The following is a 19,819-nucleotide window of genomic DNA, read 5'->3' on the forward strand; positions in this document are numbered from 1 at the left end:
CATAATTAAGGTTAAGTAAATGCATAAAAGTTTGCATGATCACAGTGTAAGTAATTTGGACTACAGGTGTATGGCTAGTGTTTTTTGTTTATGAGGAAAAAGGAACACTAAATAGCATAACTATCTCTGTAAATTATTTTTCCCACCTTGCTTTAATGCATCATATTGACCTTTCATGGTGGCAGGAAAGTACTAGATAGATCAATGTCTATTATGGTATGGCAAATCTGATATTTCTTCGTGTCAGTACTCTTTCAAGTAGTTATGTTACCTTATTTGCTCAACCAGTGAGGTTTCACACTCACAAATGCAAAACCCATTTCAAAGACTTATCTGTCATGTAAGTATATAATACAGTTTCCTCTCATTGTTTCTTTTTGGCAATTAAGGCAACTGATTTACATGATAGCAGTTTAGTACTATTGTGTTGAGAATCAGACGGATGCAAAGGTCATCTGTTATCTTTCCTCTTAAATGAACAAGAGTTCCTGGCTTATATGAAAACAAAAATGTTCAGTTCCAGTCCATTGCAGTCCAGCCTTCTGAAGAAAACAGGAACCATGGGCTCTTAGGCTAAAGCTGACCATCCAAGAAGCTGATTTTTTTCATATGCAATTGAACTTTTGCACAGAAAAAGGTATATTTATTTCTTATGAAACAGATTATAAAATTGCACAGGGTGGGTCATTAGGCTGATATAACTAGGGTGACCAGATGTCCCGATTTTATAGGGACAGTCCCGATTTTTGGGTCTTTTTCTTATATAGCATCCTATTACCTCTCACCCCTGTCCCGATTTTTCACACTTGCTGTCTGGTCACCCTAGATATAACTGATATGTATTTCTTTGTTAACGATACTTTCCTATGAGAGTTAAGGTGGAGTTTAGAGCAGACAGGTTTGGGATTTTTTTTTTAAGCCAGAGATTTTTTTTTTTTAAACAGCATTTTGCATTTGTTTTTTTGTTTTTGTTTTGTACTTGACCTTAGTCTTTCTTGCTGGTACTTAAAATGAAGGTGATAATAAAGAAATTCAGTAGTAGATTCAATCAGAGTAGAAATATAATCCACAAACATGCTGATTAAAAGTATATCAATATGTGTTTAATCTAATTAATTCCTATTGTTCCCTTTTTTTTATTCTCTTCTGTTTCAGTTCTTGTACTGTGTCCATCATTGTGGTATCTTACAGTGCCTGTATCTTAATAGGCACCAGCCACATTAGAGACACTACATTTTTCAACAGATCCTTTTTTGCAAATGAGTGAGGCAAGTTCTGCACTCAATTATACAGGTTGACTATCATTGACTTCAATGGGAGTTAGACCAATGTACCTGAAGTCAGTGGAAGTTGTGCCCATGTAAACGGAGCAGAATTTGGTTCCGTGGGTAAGCTCCATTATCAAGGGCTTTTCTTACTTATTTCTTTTAAAGAAATTTGGGTATGATCTAGTGGAGCCAGTATATTGGGTATGAATGTATCTAAGGTAGCGCTGGTTAGAAAATGGAAATCCCTTCCCAAGAAAAAAATTGTGGCTTTGAATTATTTTTCCATATTGAATTGGGAGAAAACGTCAATACTGCAAATTGTTATTGTGGGAAAGGATTACCAGAAAAATTCCATTGTGAGTCTCCGAAAAAAGGATTTTTTCAGCTTGATGGCTGCCACCCTGGAAGAAGACTCTTGTCAATTTCACTTTCTCACACAGGCAGAACATGATATTGGCAAGAGCCTTCCAGCCAGGCTGCTTGGGGGAGTCACTGTTTAAATTTTCCTGACAAAATTGGATTATTATTTTTTTAACAGAATTGAAATTTTCCCACAGAAAGCTTAATATTTTGGAAAAGGGCATTTTTTGTTTGTAAATTTCCTGTTGGAAAATCATTCTGTCAGCTGTAATCTGAGGCCCAAAGGGGGCTTGTTTGAAAATTGAATGCATTCAGCTGTATCCTATAGCTAATCTAACCTATCTATGTAGAATTTCACACTGCTCTCATCTATCACCTGGTAACCTAATGTGGCAGAATGTCTTCTTAGCTCTTATAGATGCACTTCATATATTTTGATCATTTTTATAGCACTGGCAGTGCAGTAAGTTAGTTTACAGACATAGAGGAGACAAAGGATGAAACACAAAGCAAATGGCAAAACTCCCATTGACTTTGGTGAAGCTAGGATTTCACCTCAGGTCTCTGCCCTGTGCACACTTATCTCAGTGGGCAGACACCTGTGTGTGTAATGGAGCACAAATGTACTCAGGGGGCTGTGCACGGGTTGGAAGTGTTTGCCTGCATGGATCAGTTTGCTGGAGCAGGATCTTTATATATACCATTCTCCGCTTAAGGTAATATAATTTATAGTACAATAAAAGATATTACCTGACCCACCTTGTCTTTCTAATATCCTGGGACCTACACAGCTACCACAACACTGCACTTCTCCCCCTAAGGCATCAGGGAAAGATGTAAGTCCTTAGGTAGTGGCTGTAGATCGTAACAGGGCCTAGCTGGGTCTTACAGTCTGGTGGGTTAATTTTACTTTTGCTGGGCTGCCCAATAGTTGAGTAATTGAAACTTTGTATTGAAGTATTTTAATTTTTGTAATAATTTTGTAACAATTGTGCATGAGGTGTATGGAGCCTGAGGCAGGCATCAGGTAAATTAGAATAACACAAACATCTCATATCTCCTATGCAGATAGCCCATGTTACTGGCTGAGAACAGAAGATGCATTATTTCTCAGAGTACATCCTTTTTGTGTGTGTTTGTTTTGTATGGATTTGTAGGGTGATCTTATTGGATTATCATGAAAAACCATTTCAATTTCCATTTTACAGCATGAAATAGAACCTTAAACTAATACAAAGAAATTCAGGGAGAAAACGGACGCTTGATGAGAATCAAAACGAGCCCGGAAAACTAGCCCCCAATTCTCAGTGTGTTAAATATTGACAATGAATGTTCTAACATCTTTTATTTTAACAGATGATCTGTTTCACAGTCCTGCTAATGCAGTTAGCTCTGTCCATTGTAACAACAGGTAGGAAAGCACGTTGTTTCTAATACCTAAGAAAATGGAATTTTTATTCCTTTTTACAATAATTTCTTTATTCCTTCTATAATCCTACAAACCTTACTCAGGCAACAATGCCATCAGTGTCAAAGACATAAAGAGGACTGTTACCTATTGCCTGTATTCTGCACTAAGTGTGGTGTGGACAAATCCCTACCCTCACAAGGACTCCCATTGAAATCAATGGACTGAAATGGACAGACCCTTGACTATGTGTGGTGCCATATTAACTTTAATACAGAACAAGGAGCAATGGTCTCAAGTTGCAGTGGGGGAGGTTTAGGTTGGATATTAGGAGAAACTTTTTCACTAGGAGGGTGGTGAAGCACTGGAATGGGTTACCTAGGGAGGTGGTGGAATCTCCATCCTTAGAGGTTTTTAGGGTCAGGCTTGACAAAGCCCTGGCTGGGATGATTTAGTTGGGGATTGGTCCTGCTTTGAGCAGGGGGTTGGACTAGATGACCTCCTGAGGTCCCTTCCAACCCTGATATTCTATGATTCTGTCGTTCTATGACTCTGTGCAGCCATAGAGGTTTGCCTGCATGGAGCTCATTGCCAGATCAGGGAGGGCCTGAAGTAGTACTGCAGGGTTTGGCTCAGTAGAAATAAGGAGAAAAAGCAGTTCCAATTTAGATATCAGTTAACTTAATGTGTTAGATATGAGAATCTCACTGTTACCTAATTTCTGTAGATTGTCATGTCAGGGTTATGCTCTGTGTGAAAAATAGAGTCAACATTTTCAAACTTGGGTAATTTCAATAGGTGTTTAAGTTGTTTAGCACCTCCTTAAAATCAAGCCACTGAAGCCTGCATCCTGTAAGTTACAATGCATAGGCGGACCCTTGAACCTATACAGAGCCATTGAAATCAGTGTGGGGGGGAGTCCTCCCATGTAGTAACTTGCAGGATAGGGTTGCCAACTTTCTAATTGCAGAATACCGAACACTCTTGTCCCACCCCTGCCCTGAAGCCCCAATCCTGCTATGCCCCTTCTCTGAGGCCCCAAACCCCGCTCACTCTACCCGCCCCCCCTGTTGTTTACTCTCCCCCACCCTCGCTCACTTGCACATTTTCACTGGGCTGGGGCAGGGGATTGGGGCACAGGGGAGGGCTGAGGGCTCCGTCTGGGAGTGCAGGCTCTTGGGTGGGGCTGGGGATGAGGGATTTGCAGTGCAGGAAGGGGCTCTGGGGTGGGGCCGAGGGGTTCAGAGTGTGGGAGGAGTCTCCAGGATGGGGCAGAGGGTTGGGGTCCGGGAGAGGGCTCCAGGCTGGGAGGTGGGGCTGAGAGGTTCAGAGTGTGGTGTGGGAGGGAGTTCTGGGCTGGGGCAGAGGTTTGGGATATAGGAGGGGGTTTGGGGTGTGGGCTCCAGGTGGCACTGACCTCAGGCAGCCCCGGCATTTCCCGGGGATGGAAGATGTCCACGAGGCTCCCGGGAAGTGGTGGCATGTGACTCCGGCTTCTAGACGGAGCACCCCTGGTCGCTCCTCTGCCTAGGAACTGAAGGGACATGCCGGCTGCTTCCCAGGAGCTGGGCATGGAGCCTGCCTGCCCTGCTTCACCAACTGGACTTTTAGTGGCCCGGTCAGCTGTGCTGACCAGAGCCGCCCGGGTCCCTTTTTGACCGGGCATTCTGGTCGAAAACCGGATGCCTGGCAACCCTAGGACAGGGGCTTGATTTAATTGCCTAAATGTGGAGTTAGGTGATTAACTCTAAGCAACAAAGTTAGAGAATTTTGAGTTAGCCGAATAGGTGATACCCAGTGAAATGTTTCAGGAAAGCAATTACAAAAGGGGCATGCATACAGCCAAAGTAAATTCCTATTTAAATTGAAACAGATATTCAAGGAAAAACATTTGCATAACTTGGCCAGCTGTGTGCTCATCTGCACAATTTGGTCCAATTGAGTCACACGGAGTCTAACTGAGGCCAAGATTGGGCCCAAAATGTTTGTAAATGGAACATTCCCAGCACTTATGTTTTCAGTTAGTCTTTGATTATTTTCATTTTAATCAGGTTCCAGTAAGTACTGGGAAATAAAAAAGATTTATTACAGCTGCATTTCACTGGTTATTAGTGAAACCCTAGAATTTCATTGAGGAAAAATGTCCATGCACCCTGTTGAATAATATGCTCAGACAATTTCTGTAAAAATACAGGCCAGATGTTCAGCCTCGTGTAAATTGATCTTGGAGCGGGCCTTAAATTCTGCTGGTATAAAATGGCATCATTCCACTGTAGCTGAAAGGAGCTTCACTGATTTGCACAAGCTGAACAACGGGCACAATGAATGTTAAGAATGTGTGGAACTCAGCTGAACTTCACTGGCTTACACCAGCTGAGAATTTGTCCCATAGTCATGAAGCTCCCAGGTGGTAAAATGATTGCTTGATTTTATGTATTAAATTGTGCTTTGATATCCAGGATCATCAAGGTTTTTGCTTGCAGATGGACAAACAGAGCAGCCATCTCTTTCCCGCTGCAGCCTTTTTGGAGATGATCACATCAAAACATTTGATGAGTCTTTCTATGACTTTGCTGGGGATTGCAGTTACCTCCTGGCTGGGGACTGTCACAAACGTTCCTTCACACTCATAGGTGAGTTTGAGTAGAATATCAGAGATCAGCAAATGTGGAACATTTTAGGGCTTCAGTATCCACCTATCTTGGATACTTTCACATGGGGGAAGAACACTAGCAGAGTTCCCAATGCTGCCTTCTGCCAGACGGGAGGGGCAGCTAAACCAATGAGTTTTGATGGCTCTAGTGAGGCCAGGCCTATCTGCATAGAGGTCCTGTTCCTCTAAACTGGCTTCTGATGTTCTTTGACACCTGGGTTCTTGCATTGATAAGCTACTGGAGAACCGGGATTTCCTCATTAGCCCTTGTGTAAAGAGGAAAAGTGGGTAGTCTTTTAAATGTTGCCAGGATGGTGGAGATTTTCAAAGCTGACTAGGGGATTTAGCCACACGGCTCCCATAAAAACTCATGCAGACTGTGTGCTGAATCCTTTGAAAATCTATCCACTCAGCACAGAAGTCCTTGAGGGTACACAGGTATATTTAAGGTCAGCATTTCCCCTTCAGAGCTAGGGTTTGTCTTCCCTTGAGCTGGAGGTGTAATTTCCAGCTGGAGGAAACATTAGACATTAGCGTTAGCTCGGATTGAGCTAGTGTGCTAAAAACAGAAATGTAGCCATGGCAGGATGGGCTAGCTGCCCTGTGTATGATCCCATCTGAAACCATATGTCTGTACTTGGGGTGACTAGCCCCTCTCATTGCCAGAGCTACACTCCATTTTTAGCACACCAGCTTGATCGGAGCTAGTGCAGGTTTGTCTCTTCGAGCTGTAAATTACCCCTTTGGTTCAGGCTTCAGAGGGTAGCCGTGTTAGTCTGTATCAGTAAAAACAACGAGGAGTCCTTGTGGCACCTTAGAGACTAACAAATTTATTTGGGCATAAGCTTTCATGGGATATAACCCACTTCATCAGATGCATGGAGTGGAACATACAGTAGGCAGGTGTAAATATACAGCACATGAAAAGATGGGAGTTGCCTTACCAAGTGGGGGGTCAGTCCTAATGAGGCCAATTCAATTAGGGTGGATGTGGCCCATTCCCAACAGTTGATAAGAAGGGGAGAATATCAACAGAGGGAAAATTATTTTTTGTAGTGACCCAGCCACTCCCAGTCATTATTCAGGCCTAATTTGATGGTGTCAAGTTTGCAAATTAATTCCAGTTTTGCAGTTTCTTGTTGGAGTCTGTTTTTTTGAAGTTTTTTTTGTTGAAGAATGGTGACTTTTAAGTCGTTATTGAGTGTCCAGGGAGATTGAAGTGTTCTCCTACTGGTTTTTGAATGTTACCATTCTTGATGTCTGATTTGTGTCCATTTATTCTTTTGCATAGAGATGGTCCGGTTTGGCCAATGTACATGGCAGAGGGGCATTGCTGGCACATGATGGCATATATCACATTGGTAGATGTGCAGGTGAACCCTGATGGTGTGGCTGATGTGGTTAGCTCCTATGACGGCATCCCTTGAATAGATATACGGACAGAGTTGGCAACGGGGTTTGTTGCAGTGGTTGGTTCCTGAGTTAGTGTTTCTGTTGTGCGGTGTGTAGTTGCTGGTGAGTATTTGCTTCAGGTTGGAGGGCTGTCTGTAAGCGAGGACTGGCCTGTCTCCCAAGATCTGTGAGAGTGAGGGATCATCCTTCAGGATAAGTTGTAGATCCCTGATGTTGTGCTGGAGAGGTTTTAGTTGGGGGCTGGAGGTGATGGCTAGTGGCGTTCTGTTACTTTCTTTGTTGGGCCTGTCCTGGAGTAGGTGACTTCTGGGAGTCCTTCTGGCTCTGTCAATCTGTTTCTTCACTTCCCCAGGTGGGTATTGTAGGTTTAAGAATGCTTGATAGAGATCCTGTAGGTGTCTGTCTCTGTCTGAGGGATTGGAGCAAATGCGGTTGTATATCTTAGGGCTTGGCTGTAGACAATGGATTGTGTGATGTGGTCTGGATGAAAGCTGGAGGCATGTAGGTAAATATAGTGGTCAGTAGGTTTCCAGTATAAGGTGGTGTTTATGTGGCCATCGCTTATTTGTACAGTAGTGTCCAGGAAGTGGATCTCTTGTGTGGACTGGTCCAGGCTGAGGTTGATGGTGGGGTGGAAATTGTTGAAATCCAGGTGGAGTTCCTCAAGGGCCTCCTTCCCATGGGTCCAGATGATGAAGATGTCATCAATGTAGCAGAAATAGAGTAGGGGCGCTAGGGGACGAGAGCTGGGGAAGCATTGTTCTAAGTCAGCCATAAAAATGTTGGCATACTGTGGGGCCATGCAGGTACCCATAGCAGTGCTGCTGACTTGGAGGTATAAATTGTCCCCAAATCTGAAATAGTTGTGGGTGAGGACAAAGTCACAAAGCTCAGCCACCAGGTTTGCCGTGACATTATCGGGGATACTGTTCTTGATGGCTTGTAGTCCATCTTTGTGTGGAATGTTGGTGTAGAGAGCTTCTACATCTATAGTGGCTAGGATGGTGTTTTCTGGAAGATCACCAATGCACTGTAGTTTCCTCAGGAAGTCAGTGGTGTCTTGAAGATAGCTAGAAGTGCTGGTAGTGTAGAGCCTGAGGAGAGAGTCCACATAACCAGGCAGTCCTGCTGTCAGGGTGCCAATGGCTGAGATGATGGGGCATCCAGGATTCCCAGGTTTATGGATCTTGAGTAGCAGATAGAATACCCGGGGCTCTAGGGGTGTGTCTGTGTAGATTTGTTCCTGTGCTGCTTCAGGGATTTTCTTGAGCAGATGGTGCAGTTTCTTTTGGTACCCCTCAGTGGGATCAGAGGGCAATGGCTTGTAGAATGTGGTTTGCCTAGCAGCCTTTCGTTCATACTTCAACCTATTCATGATGACAACAGCACCTCCTTTGTCAGCCTTTTTGATTATAATGTCAGAGTTGTTTCTGAGGCTGTGGATGGCATTGTGTTCTGCACGGCTGAGTTTATGGGGCAAGTGATGCTGCTTTTCCACAATTTCAGTTTGTGTACGTCGGCAGAAGCACTCTATGTAGAAGTCCAGTCTGTTGTTTCGACCATCAGGAGGAGTCCATGCAGAATCCTTCATCTTGTAGCATTGGTAGGAAGGTTTCTGTGGGCATAGGTGTCGACTTCCACTGTTCCCGGTCGGTGCTCGACCCCACCCCTGGCCCCACCCCGGCACTGCCCTCGCCCCGCCCCCATTCCACCCCTGCCCCAAAGTCCCTGCCCCTTCCCTCCCCCATTCAACCCCCTTCCCCAAAGTCCTTGCCCCTGCCCTGCCTCTTCTCCATTTCCTTCCCTGAGTATGCCACGTCCCTGCTCCTCCCCTCTTCCTCCTGGAAAGTCTTAAATGCTGCCAAACAGCTGTTTGGTGGCAGGAAGCACTGGAAGGTAGAAGGAGGAGTGGGGGTGCAGCGCGCTTGGGGAGGGAGGAGGTGAGTTGGAGCGGGAGTGAGGGGAGCTTGGCTGCCGGTGGGTACAGAGCACTCACTAATTTTTCCCTGTGGAAGCTCCAGCCCCAGAGCACCCATGGAGTCGGTGCCTATGTCTGTGGGTTAGTGTGCTGTTCAGTGGTGTGTTGGAAATATTCCTTGAGTCAGAGACAGCGAAAGTAGGATTCCAGGTCACCGCAGAACTGTATCATGTGTGTGGGTGGTGGGGCAGAAGGAGAGGCCCCAAGATAGGACAGACTATTCTGCTGAGCTAAGAGTATACCTGGATAGATTAGCAATGTTGTTGGGTGAGTTAAGTGGATCACTGTTGTGGCCTCTTGTGGCATGTAGGAGTTTAGATAGTTTAGTGTCCACTGTAGAGAAGCAAAGGGTGTGTTGTAAATGGCTTGTCTAGTTTTTGTAAAGTCCAGCCACAAGGAAGTTTGTGTGGAAGGTTGGCTTTTTATGAGAGTCTCCAGTTTTGAGAGCTCATTCTTGATCTTTTCCTACTTGCTATATAGGATGTTGATCCTGTATAGGATGGTTCCATAGTTTCTTTGAGAGTGTGTGGAACAATCTCTCACCATAGTCTGTGTGGTATATTGATTGTAATGGATTTTTTACCTTCAGTCCTATTGGTATGATGTCCATTCATTTGCATTTGGAAAGGAAGATGATGTCTGTCTGTATCTGCATGAGTTTTTTCACAAAGTTGATGGATTTCCTCTTCACACGGCTAAATTCAGTGCCTTGCATGGTGACAGGTTTCAGAGGGGTAGCCGTGTAGATGTAAGCCTTATTCTCAGGGCTGGAGTACACACAGTTTGAGCACTGAAAGTGATTTGTGAAACTGGGTGCAAAACCCTTGTGCAAACATTCTTATTTTGGATTAGTGTCCTATTTCAATTTAGTTTAAGTAAGCTTTATGCCAAATGAAAATTGATATAGGGCTCTCTTAATCCAAAGAAAGGGATTTGCACCACTTTAATTGCATTGGTTTTTGCTCCAATTTAGTAAAATTAATAGAATTCTTGAGTGCAGATAAGCCCTTAAATATATTTCACTATACATTTTAAAGGAGATTTGGATGGATTGGTTTGTGCGATAACCATCAATTAACCATTTAAAGATTGCGAGCCGAGATTTCATGACTATGTTTTAAAAAGAAACATGCTGCAATCGAGTACTGCATGCATCTGTTATCTAGTTCAACCTCAGTATGTGGTTTTAGTACCCGAGTGATATTTAACATAGACTCATCCTTTTGTTTGAAACCTCAGAGGGCATATATCTGAAATGATTGACTCCGGTTGCAAAAGACATTAACAAGATGTGCATTTAGAATATTAGCTCTGAATTAATGTTGGGGGAAATGTAATAATGAGTTGGAATGCAACTGGTATTAAATAACTTTGGGTAGAGCTACACAGCAAACGGAGGTGTGTTTGTAGCATGGATGGGCATAGCTTTAATCTAGCTAGCACTGATAACAATAGTAGTGAAGATGTGGTGGCATGAGCTTCAGCACAGGCTAGCTGCCCCAGTACTAGCCCAACGGGGCCCCCGGGTACATACTCGGGTTGATAGTCCATTCTGAAGTCTGCACCACCATGTCTATATTGCTCTTGTCACCTGTGCTAGCTAGATTGCAGTTAGCATGGATATGCATACCTGTCCTAGAATCACACCTTCACTTGTGGTGTAGATATGTCCTTGGACAATTTTGTTACTGGGAACAATCTTATTTGCTGTGCAAAAAGCTGATTCTGCATAGGAGGCGGGGAATGTGTGTGTGTGTGTGGGGGAAGGGGCGGTGGGAACAATGGGGAAAGTTAGAGCTGTCTGCTGTGGGGTGTACAGATGAACACGACTTCAGTGATCATGCCTCTGGGCAAGTACATGTGCACCAGACCTGATGCCACCATTTGAAAAGATAAGGTGTAAATTCCTCCCCCATGCCAATCCCATCCTGTCAGACAGCGAGAGGAGGCATGGCTATGGTCCTGCCTTTGCTCCTCCTATTCTGTTTGGGGCTCCATCTTGAAATGCACTAGGAACTCTAGCTCCAGATCCAGCCAAACACTTAAGCCCATGCTTTAAGCATGTGAATGGTGCCATTGACTTCTGTGAGACTCTACTCTTATTTAACTTAAAGCATGTGTTTAAGACTTTTGTTGAATCAGGCTAGAATGATTAGCACTTTACAGGATCAAGCCCACCACTAGACTTGTGCTCAGGTGTCACAAGGACTATGATAGTGACTAGTTCCTATGCAGGGGCTAAGGAGATGTGGTGGAAGCAAGGGGGAATTCTTGTTCTGTCTTCCCCCACTTGCTCTTTCTGCTTCTCTGCAAAGATAACCACAATCTGCCCAATTAATTACTGAATGTTCTACATCAGTCGTCATCATCAGTGACCCCAGTCCTTCCCTACAGTCAGGAAATAGAAGCAGAGAGTGGGGAAATTCTAAAATTAAATTATTCCTATGAAAAATCAACAAAGCTCCCACTGGAGTTTCCTTTCAACACAGCTTTCTAGTCATATGAGGTGTGTTTGAAGGCTGTAACTCTCATATGAAGAGAGATTGAAAAGATTGGAATTGTTACCTTAGAATGGAGGTGAATAAGAGGGGACAGGATGAAAGCATATAAAATAGCAAATGGTCTAGAGAAGGTAAGCTGGAGCTCGTGTTCTCCCTGTCTCATAACAAAAGAACAAGGGGACATTCAATGAACTGAAAAGATGGGAAATTAAAAAGTGATGAAGGAAACACATTTTCACTAAACATGTAATTAGACTGTGGAACTCACTGCCACAGTATTACATTGAAGCCAATCATTAAGATTCAAAGAAGGAATGGATGTTTATGTGGATAAAAAGAATATCAAGAGTTACAATAGTCAAGGCAAACAAAGTTTTGGTATGCATTAAATACCTCGTGCTTCAGGGTTTAAACCAATCTAACTATTAGAGATTAGGAGGAGATCTTTATGAGGGCCAGATTATCTCACATCTGCCTATTGTGGGGTTCTTGAAACTCCCTCTGTGGCATCTGGTGCTAGCCACTGTCAGATCCAGGATACTTCAGTAGAAAGACCATGGCACCAATTCTGTGTAGTAATTCCTTTGATCCTATATACCTGTGTAGTTGATCAGTGTCCAGGACTGTTGTGTGGAATTATCAGGGTTGAAACAGATGCATATTGAGTATATGCTGTGGTTACTCATTGCTAAAGCTGGACAAATAATTCATGACAAATAATTTAGTCAGTGAATTTTTCCTCTTCTCTCTGTTGGTGAATTTTCTGTGAACAGGTTGTGATTTTATCTAACTTTTAAATTAATTGAAATTATTACCCAAATAACTTTTTAATTCCTGTCACAAAGCTTGTTTGCAAACAGTATGTTGTGTGCATTTGAAATGACACTTGTTTTGATTGGGCACATAAGTCACATGGTAAGGTTATGTTCAATAATTGCTGAACAACTCTTCAAAATTAGTATCTACTCCTAGTAGTCATGACTACAGATTCAGAATTTCTTTTGTGCAAATATTCTGCATTATTCACTTTAAATTAACTTTTCTGATGAATAGGGGGAGGGATAGCTCAGTGGTTTGAGCACTGGCCTGCTAAACCCAGGGTTGTAAATTCAATCCTTGAAAGGGCCAATTAGGGATCTGGGGCAAAATCAGTACTTGGTACTGCTAGTGATGGCAGGGGGCTGGACTCAATGACCTTTCAGGGTCCTTCCAGTTCTATGAGATAGGTATGTCTCCACTTATTTATATTTATTCTTGCCTATGTTGTCAAAGGCAGAAAGTGACCACAAAAAAAGATATGAAAACAGTTGAAGCAAAATTAGTTAAAAATTCAGTTAGCTACACATGCAGGTTTCAGACAGCACTTGTCAGTACAGCCTCAATCCTGTACAAATTTACACGTCTTTCACTTTACACGCTGAGAGTAGTTTTAGGGTATGTCTACACTACACTGCAATTAAAAACCTGTGAGTGGCCCGTGCGGGGCTGTTTCATTGCAGTATAGACTTCCGAGCTCGGGCTGGAGACGAGGCTCTGGGACCCTCCCAACTCACAGGGCCCTAAAAGTACATCTACGCTGCAAAAAAAACCCCAAACCAAGCAAACAAACAAACAAAAATCCCAACCTCCCCCCCCCCCCCCATGGCAGCGAGTCTTAAAGGCTGTGTCAGTTGACTCAGGCTTGCACTCCATGGCTAAAAATAGCAGTGTATCCCAGCTCTGAAACCTTCCCTGACCAGATCTCAGAGCCCAGGCTCCAGCCTGAACCTGAACATCTACACTGCTATTTTTAGCCCTGTAGTGCAAGCCTGAGTCAGTTAACCTGGGCTCTGAGACTCACTACCGCATTTGCTTTTTTTTGCAGTGCAGATGTACCCTTATTCACCTGTTGAGTAATGCTTTGTCTCATCTTCAGGAAGTGTAAATTCTTTATTGTTTGTAATACTGTAGCACTTAGGATCCCCAGTCATGGATCAGAACACCAGTGTGCTAGGCGCTGTACAAACACAGAATAACAAAATGGCCCCTGCCACAATGAGTTTTCAATCTAAGTATAGGAAAAGAGACAACAGATGGATACAGACCAATGTGGGAAACAGTGAGAGAGTGTTAGTCAGTATAATAGGCAGTGATCACAGAACACCAGCAACCTAGCAGATGTCAAGTTTATTGTGGGCATCATGGCAAAGGAGAATTTTCAGGAGGGATTTGAAGGCGGTTGAGAAGTTAGTTTGGCAGCTGTTTCTTGGGAATGCTCCCCAAGCATGAGAGGCAGCATAGGAGAAAGCACAAAGATGTGTGTTTGGGAATTTAACAAGTGGGCGATGGAGCCTGGAATCATGGGCCAATTGGAGATGAAAATCAATAGCTTGACAGTGAATGAGAGATAAGAAGTAGGGTGTGGATTGACCTTTAAGTGTCTAGAAAGTGAAGACATGCAGCTTTATGCTTGATATAAAAGAGATAGGGAAGCCAGTGGAGGGATTCAAGGAGTGGGTTGACTACGGTCAAAGTAAAAAGAACAGGAGTACTTGTGGCACCTTAGAGACTAACAAATTTATTAGAGCATAAGCTTTCATGGACTACAACCCACTTCTTCGGATGCATATAGAGTGGAATAAATATTGAGGATATATATATACACACATACAGAGAGCATAAACAGGTGGGAGTTGTCTTACCAACTCTGAGAGGCCAATTAAGTAAGAGAAAAAAAACTTTTGAAGTGATAATCAAGATAGCCCAGTACAGACAGTTTGATAAGAAGTGTGAGAATACTTACAAGGGGAGATAGATTCAATGTTTGTAATGGCTCAGCCATTCCCAGTCCTTATTCAATCCTGAGTTGATTGTTGATTGTGAATACGGTCAAAGTGACAGCCTGGGACTTTGGTTTTCAACCTTTTTCCATTTGCGGACACCTAAAAAATTTTGAATGGTGGGGCACTCCCCCACGGGTCCACGGACCACAGGTTGCAAACCACTGAACTAGGAAAATGATCATTGCAGCAGCATTCTGAATGGGTATGTCTGGGGCAAGATTACATTTGTCAAGGCCTGAGGACAGGATGTAGGAGTCATCAAGACACAAGATGATGAGAGCTTGGATGAAAGTCTAATCTGTGTGGATGGATAGGAAAGGCTGTATTTGAGAGATGTTATACAGAGAGAATCTGCGTGATTTAGACATAGCCTGGATGTGAGGACCTAGAGAGAGGTCTGAGTTGAAGATGGCACAGAGACTATGGTGCTGAGTGACAGACAGACTGATGGTGTTGTTCACAGGTCTTGAGAAATGTGGTAGAGGAGAGGGCTTGGGGGGAAGATTAGGAGCTCTTATTTAGCCATTTTGAGCTTGGGTTTGGGACTGTCTCTTACCCTGTGTTTATATTGTGCCTGGCCCAATGGAACCCTGATCTCAGATAGGGCATCCCAGCACTACTATCCTACAAATAATGAACAATAATAATAATGGTCTTTGCAGATTGGGGCCTACATTTGTATAAATAAAGGCAATTTTCTCTAAGGCTGAGTGCATTTGAAAAGAACAGCAATCAAGCAGAAGGAGCTCAATTTCATGAAAAGAAAGAATAATCTGTTGTGTCTTTTCAGGTGACTACCAGAATGGAAGAAGAAACGGCTTCTCTGTGTATCTGGGAGAATATTTTGACATTCACTTGGCTTTAGATGGAACTGTGACTCAGGGGGACAAAAGGTAGACAGTGCAACAGTGAATGATGTCAGCTAAAAAGTGTAGCATCCATGTTATTTTGTGCATTACATCCTGAGCAACCTTTATTTTTCTTTACAGGGTTTCCATGCCATTTGCCTCCCATGGGATATTTGTAGAGACCGAGGCAGGTTATTATAAGTTATCCAGTGATGAGCATGGCTTTGTCGTGAAGATTGACATCGATGTGAATATTCAAATACTGTTTACAGAGAAGCACTATAATAAAACCTGTGGCCTTTGTGGCAACTTTAATTACTTTGCCGAAGATGACTTCAGGACGCAGGAAGGTAAGGCTCAAAATATTTACCTTAGATTTTGACATACACTCCACTAGCATTTTTCTTGAGGGCTGATTCCACAAACAACACCTGAATCTCAGTGATTTAGCAATGAGTTTTCTTCACAAAATTTGGTTACAGTATTGCATTCTGATGTGCTAGTAAGTTATGTGACTAAATCCTTCAATCTTCCTTTTCCTTAAAAATGAATTAGCTTCATTTTTTATCCCTGAGTAAAACAGAGGGATATAGGGATGCTGTTTTCACAAACTTTTACTCTAGAAGTGGTGATGATGGAACTAAAGTCTATATCATGGACTTTCATGGAAAAACTAGCAGAAAGGGTGGATTTACATGGGGAAACACTACTACAGTCAACTCGGTGTTTCCCACATATGAGGCAACTGGGGATAGGAATGGGGTTTAAATAACCATAGAAGTGACAGAATGTGTGTCTTGATGGGACATCTGCATAAAAGAATGGCCCTTCCATGATCCTTTGGGTCTCTGTAACCTAGGCAGCATGCTTCCCTCAGGAGACATGTTGCCTGCGGCTCCTGCTCCACACCAAGGCCTGGTTTTCTGTCTAATACATAAAGGTTTGTAAGTGTGGAGTGGGAACCCCTGGGATTAATGCTGATAGCATCTCTCTGTGGGCTTGACAGGAAATAATGCTACATAGAGTAGCTGCCTCTCAGTGACACATCCTCCCTGCCCAAGACATCTCCCTCAATCTGCAGAGGCCCATTTGTGATACAGAGGTTATGTGGAAGGGCATGTGTGTGTTCAGCGAGCAGGAATGATACTGCTTTGGCTCCTCTCCATCCTGTATATGTTTATACAAATTAGCCCCTTCTAGCTCAGCCTATAAATGTAAGGATAGCCCTGGTTTGACTCTAAAAGGCAGTCCTTGATTTCTCTTGCTTCAGAGGGCCTTTTTCATTTTCACTTTAAGCCATTCACTGTATGGAGGAAGAAGGTGTTTCCATTGAACTAAGTGCTTTATAAAGTCGAGAGAGACCTGAACAAAATAACAGAGAAGAACTTGGTAGTTTTCTAGTAAAGATACCATAAGGATGGCCTGGAAACAGGGGGCACAGTTTCAGTGAATGAAAACCCTAAGTGGGTATAGAATAGTGTGTGCTAAAATGTCTGACCTTGTCTTATTCAATGGAAACAATGAGTGAAAAACCCAGCTCACAAAATTCCAATCTGGGCCTCTGGCACCCTAAAGTTTGGGGGTGTTACAATCTGGAGTTTGATTCAGGCACTTTTCTATTGATAAAAAACAGAGGCGGAAGAAGTAAGAGCACAGTGAGTGGATTCCGTTTTAGGACAGACGGCAGTGTTGCCATCTACTTTGGTTTAGAGTAATGGGACAAAACCCATGCATTAGTAATCCTAAAATGTCAAAGATCTCCTTCTACCACTGCTGCTTGAACTCATAACAACAAGGCTTCCAGAAATGCTGACCCAGCATGGTAGAGTGAATGACAGGGAGACTTTAAAAAATGTATTAAAAATAAAAAGAGGAGAGAAGAATACAAAGGGTGGCGGGGGCAGGGAGGGGGGGTAATTGCCTGCACCCTTCGATAGCCTGCTGTTGGCGTCTTCCTTGCTGTGTCCCTGTTACACCATGCAGGCTCTAATTCTGCAAGCTGTTTTGTGTGGCCACAAGAGCCCTCCTGTGCAGATCAGCTTGCAGTATATAGGTATAAGTTAGCAGCTGTATCTGGCTTTTAACATGAGCCAAGAGATCTTTCATATAAGCTGATCCAGAAAGCATCAGAATGAACCCTATTAAAATAAGAAATACCATCTGTCTACTCCTGTCCATCATAATTTTACTTGCTGTCTCTTAGTCAAATTAGAAGTGTGTAAGGCTAGGTCTATACTACCCGCCTAAATCGGCGGGTAGAAATCGACCTCTCGGGGATCGATTTATCGCGTCCCGTTGGGACGTGACAATCGATCCCCGAATCGGCGCTTTTACTCCACCAGCGGAGGTGGTAGTAAGCGCCGCTGACAGAAAGCCGCAGAAGTCGATTTTGCCGCCGTCCTCACAACGGGGTAAGTCGGCTGCGATACGTCGAATTCAGCTACGCTATTCACGTAGCTGAATTTGCGTATCTTAAATCGACTCCCCCCTGTAGTGTAGATGTACCCTAAGAATCATCCCAACTCAGATTTCAGTAAGAGGGTGACACAGAGATTGGAATGGTCTCTTTCTATGGCTTGATCCTGCAGTCAAAATTCTTATCGGCTCTGTTATTTCCTGTTAATCTTTTGTCCGTGTTTTGACTGTTGGACTGGGACCCAATGATTGTAATCTATAGGAATAATTATGGTTTCGATCTTTGTTGATAACTAAAGCAAGATCACTTGAGTTTATGAACTAAAATAATAATTAAAAAAAAAACACAACACATAGAAAAGGACATTGTATAAAGTGTGAGAAGACTGTCAGGTTCTGAAAGACACTGAACTTTGACTTCAGATAAAGTAGCAGCTCTCAGGGTCAGACCCAGAGAAAAAGAGAGAGACAACTAATACTAGAGCCAATTCTTATAGCGCAGCCAAAGAGCACCCAGAATAGCTGAGAGGTGTGTGCAAAGGTGACATTTGCAACCCTTCAGTCTTGGCATGTCCAGTCACTGAGCTGGACCTCAGTGTAAATTAGAGCAGTCTCAAGACTGCTCTAATTTCTGTTGGCTGTTGATGACCCTGGGGGCCCATTATAACAGCTGTAGGTCAGTAGGGCACTGGAGAGATGCCCTGAGTCATGATCCCTTTTCAACCCCCAAAGACCATGACCCATGTGGGATAGAAGCTGCTGTAGTGATTTTAGATGACCGGAGTGCCCCTCTATACAGGAAGATCCTTCTGTGACTTGGTGATCCATCTTTAGGACAGCCTTGTACCACTGGAGAATAGGGTCATAATGCTTCAATATTCCCAACTTTGGTTTGAAGAACTGAGCACAAAAGTTTGTAGCATTTGGTACCATTTTACATCTGACCAACTGTGGCTTATGTCACAATTTTAACAAAAGTTTTTTTTTTTATATTGAAAATTATTCCTCCCCCCATTTTAGATATGAAAACCATCTGTGCTTTAAAAAGTTGGCCGCTTTAGCTCAGAAACAGGGCTGGTTTTGCTTTTACATGACTAACTTCTGATAACACGAGTCTTCTAGTATCGAATGCCACCATCTATTCATCCATTGGCCCCTGGTGGGAGGACTCAGTGTGCTTTTATCATTGCATAGCAGGCCAGAGATGGCAAATGAGGAAGGAAGGCGTGAGTGGAGAGAAAAGGAATTTTAAATTTAGTAAACTGTGTATATTCATGTTTATTTGATCATTTCCCTTGTTTGTCTGTACTGTGACTCCTTCCTTTGGTTCTGTACGGAAGCTTAGAGTCAGGCAAAATAATCATACCGGTTCCTTGTGACCTTCAAATTTATGACTCTCACTCTGGAATGAACTTTAGGGAGTAAGTAGTGTGGCAAACCCATGACATCTCAGGATGTCACTATGCTGCACGCCATGGCTGCTTGGCATTTCATAGAAATATAGAAGTGTAGGACTGGAAGGGACCTCGAGAGGTCTTCTAGTCCAGTGGTTCTAAGCCAGGGGCATGCGTACCCCTGGGGGTACACAGAGGTCTTCCCTGGGGGCATCAACTAATCTAGATATTTGCCTAGTTTTTTTAAGTGAGGTGAAACGAAGACAAGTCAGACTCCTGAAAGCGATACAATAGTCTGGAAAGGTTGAGAGCCACTGTTCTAGTCCAGTCCCCTGCACTCAAGGCAGGACTAAGTATTATCTAGACCATCCCTGACAGGTGTTTGTCTAACCTGCTCTTACAAACCTCCAATGATGGAGATTCCACCACCTCCCTAGGCAATTTATTCCAGTGCTTAACTACCCTGACAGTTAGGAAGTTTTTCAAGTTTACAAGGAAGAGGGAGAAAAATTGTTCTCGTTAACCTCCGAGGATAGGACAAGAAGTAATGGGCTTAAATTGCAGGAAGGGATGTTTAGGTTAGACCAGGGGTTGGCAACCTTTGGCATGTGGCCTGTCAGGGAAATCCATTGGCAGGCCGGGACGGTTTGTTTACCTGGAGCGTCTGCAGGTTCGGCTGGTCGCAGCTCCCACTGGCCACAGTTCGCCGTTCCAGGCCAATGGGGGCTGCGGGAAGCGGTGCGGGCCAAGGGATATGCT

At 43.4% G+C, this 19,819-nt stretch overlaps 1 protein-coding gene across 1 annotated transcript in view; it reads left to right on the forward strand.

The window, feature by feature from the left end:
* The first annotated feature begins 522 nt into the window (after positions 1–522).
* Positions 523–19,819, forward strand: part of VWF (von Willebrand factor) — a 246,104-nt gene continuing 226,807 nt past the window's right edge. The window contains exons 1-5 of the mRNA XM_034784806.1: positions 523–637; positions 2,985–3,039; positions 5,520–5,669; positions 15,194–15,296; positions 15,393–15,601. Coding sequence (XP_034640697.1) covers positions 2,985–3,039; positions 5,520–5,669; positions 15,194–15,296; positions 15,393–15,601 — 517 coding nt within the window. The 5' untranslated portion in view covers positions 523–637. The remainder of the gene's footprint in view (positions 638–2,984; positions 3,040–5,519; positions 5,670–15,193; positions 15,297–15,392; positions 15,602–19,819) is intronic.

Source organism: Trachemys scripta, chromosome 1, assembly GCF_013100865.1.
Source record: "Trachemys scripta elegans isolate TJP31775 chromosome 1, CAS_Tse_1.0, whole genome shotgun sequence".
In the NCBI taxonomy this organism is placed as follows: Eukaryota; Metazoa; Chordata; order Testudines; family Emydidae; genus Trachemys; species Trachemys scripta.